This window comes from Prosopis cineraria, unplaced genomic scaffold (assembly GCF_029017545.1).
Source record: "Prosopis cineraria cultivar Desert tree isolate PC_DT_omini unplaced genomic scaffold, ASM2901754v1 PC271, whole genome shotgun sequence".
In the NCBI taxonomy this organism is placed as follows: Eukaryota; Viridiplantae; Streptophyta; class Magnoliopsida; order Fabales; family Fabaceae; genus Prosopis; species Prosopis cineraria.
In genome coordinates, this window is record NW_026555598.1 from 52,392 (window position 1) to 57,964 (window position 5,573).

At 34.5% G+C, this 5,573-nt stretch overlaps 1 protein-coding gene across 1 annotated transcript; it reads left to right on the top strand.

The window, feature by feature from the left end:
- The first annotated feature begins 1,031 nt into the window (after nucleotides 1–1,031).
- Nucleotides 1,032–2,922, top strand: LOC129296156 (probable disease resistance protein At5g66890). The gene is made up of 4 exons (XM_054934742.1): nucleotides 1,032–1,493; nucleotides 1,593–1,684; nucleotides 1,834–2,096; nucleotides 2,165–2,922. The coding sequence occupies exons 1-4, from the start codon at nucleotides 1,032–1,034 to the stop codon at nucleotides 2,920–2,922; spliced, it is 1,575 nt and encodes a 524-aa protein (XP_054790717.1).
- The last annotated feature ends 2,651 nt before the right edge of the window (nucleotides 2,923–5,573 follow it).

The window sequence follows — 5,573 nt, forward strand, 5'->3', positions numbered from 1 at the left end:
TTAAAATAAAACAAAGCAAGGGTTGGTGTTTGGACGAAAATTTGAGTAACCAAGGCCCAACCTAATCCACTGAAAAAAGCAGCGCAGCAATGAACCAACTCCATAGAGTTGAGTGAACGTTGCATTTAGGCAGGAAGTGATGCACGAGAGGACATACCCTCGACCACAAAATGGGGTGGATAGGTACCTGTTCTTTATTGTGCCAAAGTTAAATACATTGCCATTTTTTTATAAATCGGCAATAAGTGCAAGACTAAAAGACTCTTAACACTATCAAACTTACACAAAACTTGTTTAGTGTAAAACACCAATCCTGACCTTGGTCAACCAATCTTGCCCAAGACAAACTATCTCTTTTGTGCAAGTTTGGCTTCTTAGGCTAGTTTTGCATATGTATTTTCCCCTCTGTCTTCGCGAAGCACCCCAATGTACTCACTTCACCTGTAATTCCATCGAGCTTTATGCTAAGCACGATGCATTCTTTATTGTTCTCACATACACTTGACTTTTTAAGGAAATTGTTGTAAAAGATATTAGGAATTTGCTTGCTTGTCTAATTCGATTCATATTTTTGAAGGCTCACTTTTTTGACACGTTTGGTGCACATCCTAAAGGTCACAATGCTTTGACCTCTTTCCTGAAAATCAATGCAAAAGTTAGTATACTTTATTATTTTTTATTAATCTCATATGAAATTATATATATTTCCATTAAAAATAAAAATATTTTTCAATTAAACATCATAAAACATATTCATTGCGATTTTAGTTTAATTTTTAGTTTTGTAGGAAGTTGGTTAAAATTAAATTGTTAACAACAACGCAAATTGAGCTCAATACCCTGAAAACAAAATTTCGAAACATTCCCAAATTCTATAACCTATAATTACTCAAAAAGCAAGTCCTCGTCCTAGCATACTATATATGACGTTATATAAGGACTGACATTCAAAAGTCTGTTGGGGCTGATCTGGAAGAACAGGTTGGTTCAGCATATCCATTTTGTGCCCGAATGTTAAAAGATTGAAAGCGATGGAGACTTGGCTAAGCAAATGGAACGCGAGTTCGGTTAAAATGGGAGCGAGACGGTGTTGCTGGTGCTGGATGATATGGAGCCCGGCTCAGAACAACTTGTTACCAGGTGGAGTAATGAGATGTCATCAAATACTAAATCCAAGATTTTGGTTTTCAAAAGCTACTCTCCAAGGTTTGGGCATCCCAGTGCAGATGACGCCATTGCGTGAAGAAGATGCCATCGCTCTTTTACGTCATTTTGTTCAACCAAGTGGCACGACCTCCTACACTTTCCTCCCTGACAATGACACTCTCCTACGGGTCGTACAAGTCTGTGGATGTTATCCGATGGCCATCAAAATAATTGGCCGGGATCTCCAGGGCCAGCCCATTGAGTTCTGGCAGAAGAAGTTGAAACAATGGTCGAAGAAAGGTCATACTGATACAGAGTTGCTTGCTCATCTCCGTCGTTCCTTGAGAGTTTCCAAAGAATTTCAAAACATCAGGGAATTCTTCATGGACCTCGGCTTATTCCCCAGAAATAAAATGATCCCCGTTACTGCCTTGTTTGACATGTAGATAGAACTTTACCAAGAAGTCGAGGATGACATAGATGCCATGATCCACATCCACTATTTGACCAACATGAATTTGGCTGAAGTGGTTCGAAGGTAATTAGTATATTAAGCTACCACTACATTGAAAAGCAAAAAAAATTGGTAATCTATTTATTAGGCGATTTATTTCACGCACCCACACACCGATGACTTGGAACAAATTAATTTATATGCGTACTCTCGTGGTCTTGTGAATCAACCAGGCGAATTGGAAGTGATGAAGACAATTACTACAAGAATCACTTCTTAACCCAGCATAGTATTCTGAAAGAGCTGGCTAATAAATATTCAATCGAGCAGGGGGAAGCATTCGAGAGGAAAAGACTAATTGTTGAAATAAGTGGGAATGAACCTCCAGAACGGTGGCAACAGAAACAGCCGCGGCGAATGATCTATGCCTACTTGCCATTGTTGAAAGGACCAACGCAGCAAAGGGTAGATGCTCGTATATTATCCATTTCAACAGGTTTGTGCTTCTCCCATAGTTTCTTTTTCTGCTTCTTTCTCTTCCACTTGATTGGTGATGTATTGCAGATCAAGAGGTCACTCCAGATTCGTGGGTAATTCAAGCGGCCCAAGCTGAGGTTCTGATTTTAAACCTTAAGACTACCGAATTTACATTGCCGAGATTCATTAGGGAAATGAGAAACCTGAAAGTTCTCATCCTGATCAATTATGTGGATCGCTGGTTCACTAAATTCAAAAACTTCGAGCTGATTAGTTTTCTACAGACTCTCAGGAGAATCAGATTGCAGCAGGTTTCAGTTCCATGCCTCTGGGAATCCAAGAACCTGCACAAGTTAACGCTTTACATGTGTGAAGTGTCCGCAGCTTTTGAGAACAGTTCCATGAAGTTCCCAAATTTGGTAGAGCTGAACATTGAGCATTGCAAAGATTTGGTGAAGCTGCCTGATGGGCTTTGCGACATTGAAACCCTAGAGAAGCTCAGCATCAGTAATTGCTCTAAGTTTATGGAACTTCCGCAAGAAATTGGAAAGCTGAAGAACTTGATATTACTACGGATTAGTTACTGCGTGGAGATCAAGGAACTACCAGAGTCAATCACAGAGCTCGAGAGCCTAAGCTTTCTTGACATATCATTCTGCCTGAACATCAAGAAGTTACCGGACAACATCGGTGAGTTGAGGAGTCTAACGAATTTGAACATGTCGGATTGCTCTATAAGTAGTCTGCCTGACTCGGTGACGAGATTGACACATTTAAAGAGGGTGACATGCGATGGATATACATGTCATCTTTGGGAAGTTATCCAGCGGTCCCGAAGGCTTTAAACTCATGGTTGAGACGGACAAGAGCGTTACCTTAAATTGTATTCGGGTTGACTTTGAAGCAGATGACGAGGGTGGCATAACCATGAAAATGGATAGAGATGATTATTCATAACTGGTGAATGCATTTTTCAGCCCCGAAGAAGAAAATAAAAAAGTTTTGCATTCTATGCACTAGCTGCCAAACAGTTGTGATTTGGCATGCCTTTATGTTTATGTAACTGTTTTTTGTTTTTTTTTTTTTTTTTTCATTTTCCTTTTCTTGTTCGTTGTCTGAATGAATCTCCTGCTGTGAATTTGTACAAGAATGTTGGCTGACTATTACTAGACAACTAATACTCAGAAGCCAGCCTCCGTTTCTAATATGGGATCAGCGGGATGCAACTTTTCAGGATCTTTCCAAATTCATTAATTGACCTTTCCTTTGCACCAAAAAATATAGCCACAACCAAAAAAAAAACACAGAGAAAGAAGAAATTAATTTGTTTGAAAAATCAGATCACTAGAAAAAAAAATGGTAATTGCTACGATTTTTTTCCTTCATTAGCTACAGTTTAAACCGTAGAAATGATAATATCCTCCAGTTCTTGAAAACTGTAACAATATTTATCCTAAGTAATTTTTTAATGAACTGTGGAATACCTACAGTTCTGACAGGACCATGGAAAGAGTCACAATTGTGTCATAGTTGTGGCTGTATCCAAATTTTGGCTTTTCTCGCAGTTTTTAAAAAACAGCGGGAAATGATGACGTAAGATTAAAAAAATACTTTGATATTATTATATATATAAAAAAATTGTCTAAATGTAATTAAAAAAATCCATGATTCAATTAATATTTTAATTAGTCTAGAAAATTAAAATCTAATCCCACATCACTGATTAAGTGCTGGTTTTATGATTCTGTAGCTTGTGGTTTAATTAACTCACTCCAAACATATTAATTTAATCTGATGAGAAATTAATATAAGAAGCATTGATTAATATTAAAAATGAGTAAATTTATCAAAATATGATCCATAATTTACCTAGTCATATATATATATATATTGCGCAAACTGAAGATCCTATATTACATTAAAGAAGATGAAAGAACAAGGATTTCAAACACATTACCAGAGCTTGCATCTTCGTAGAGTAACAAGTTGGTAAAGAAAGAGGAAAAATTACATATCTAATCTGGTACAAAAACTGTGTGCACCATATAAAGGAGGAAAAATTCTTAAAGAAAGAGGCAATCTTTTTTAACTCTGTACAGTACACCTTCAACTCAAAAAAAAAAAAAGATGAAAGAACAGAAAAGATAAGAATATCAAAAAGATAAAAGCATAGAAGAAATATATTAGAGAATGAGAAAAAAGAAAGGCGGATGAAAAAGTTTTACTAGTGAAGGACCATAAAAGATAAAATAAAGAAAAAATATACCCAACAACAAAGAAAATAAAACGCAGATGAAGAAGTTTTAAAAGATAAAGAGGTAGAACTTTACTTTAGAAGATGAAAATAGAGGCTGAGTGTGCTTCCGCGAGCAGCAAGAATCAGGTGCACAATTAGTGTGAATGGAAAAATGAGAGAGAAGATCTAAAGCAAATAAAAAACAAAAGAGCAAGTACAAATTAAAGAGAAATATCTGGATGCTCCCAAGGATTGTCAAAACTGTGAGAAAATATTTATCAAAATATTTTCCCATGATTTCTAACAAATTCGGGAGACTTTCCACATTTTTGTCAAAAAGCGTGGGAAAAGCCACGATTTATAAAAATTGTGAAAAAAAATTGTGGAAAATGCATGGTTTTTTTTGGCAATGAATTGGTTATTAAATGGATAAATGAACTGGTTTGAATTAAGATCCGATTGCGTTGCGGTATTGCAGTAAAATAGAAAGGGAATAATTTGGAAAATATTCCATCAAAGGTATCAATTGGTCAAGGAATCGAGAGGTAAATAGCTAGGAAGGGAAAGCTAAACTTTGCATGAAGCAGTGGACTTTTCCATGTCTGGTTCACTAAAATTATTTCTAGAAAGTGAAGCCTTATACTTTCTTCACAACTATGAAAGAAATTTATTGCCTCTTTGGTTTTAATTCCCATTTTTTATTTTTTAAAACACAATCATTAATCCCTATAAGTTTTATTAATATGTTTTAATGCTTGTACTTTTTTTTTCAGTATTTTCAATCCTTATAATTTCATAAAGATTGGTGACCTTTATTTCTTAAGTCCCTATAGTTTCAATTTTTTCATTGTTGTTAGTCCCCATAAGAACTAAAAACATTAAAAAAATTACAGACACTAAAAGTCAAACTCAATGAAACTAAAAAAATTAAATATTATATTTTTTTAAAAAAACTAATTTTTTACACATTTTTTAAAATTATGTTCAGAACAAAACAAAATGAAAATCTGTTTAGTTATATTAATTCAAAAACAGTTATAAAATTAAAAAAATAGGCCGATGTTAATGGTTTGCAGGAAGTAATTGGGATGGTTTGTGATAAAAACTATATTCTAATAATAAATATATTTTGTTTTGAAAGCAAGAAAAATAAAAATAACTTTAATTTTTTTATTTTTTATTTTTAAAATAAAAAATGAAAATAGAGTTTTTGAAATAAATAAATTTAAAACTCTTATTCAAATGAGTTATTATTTTTTT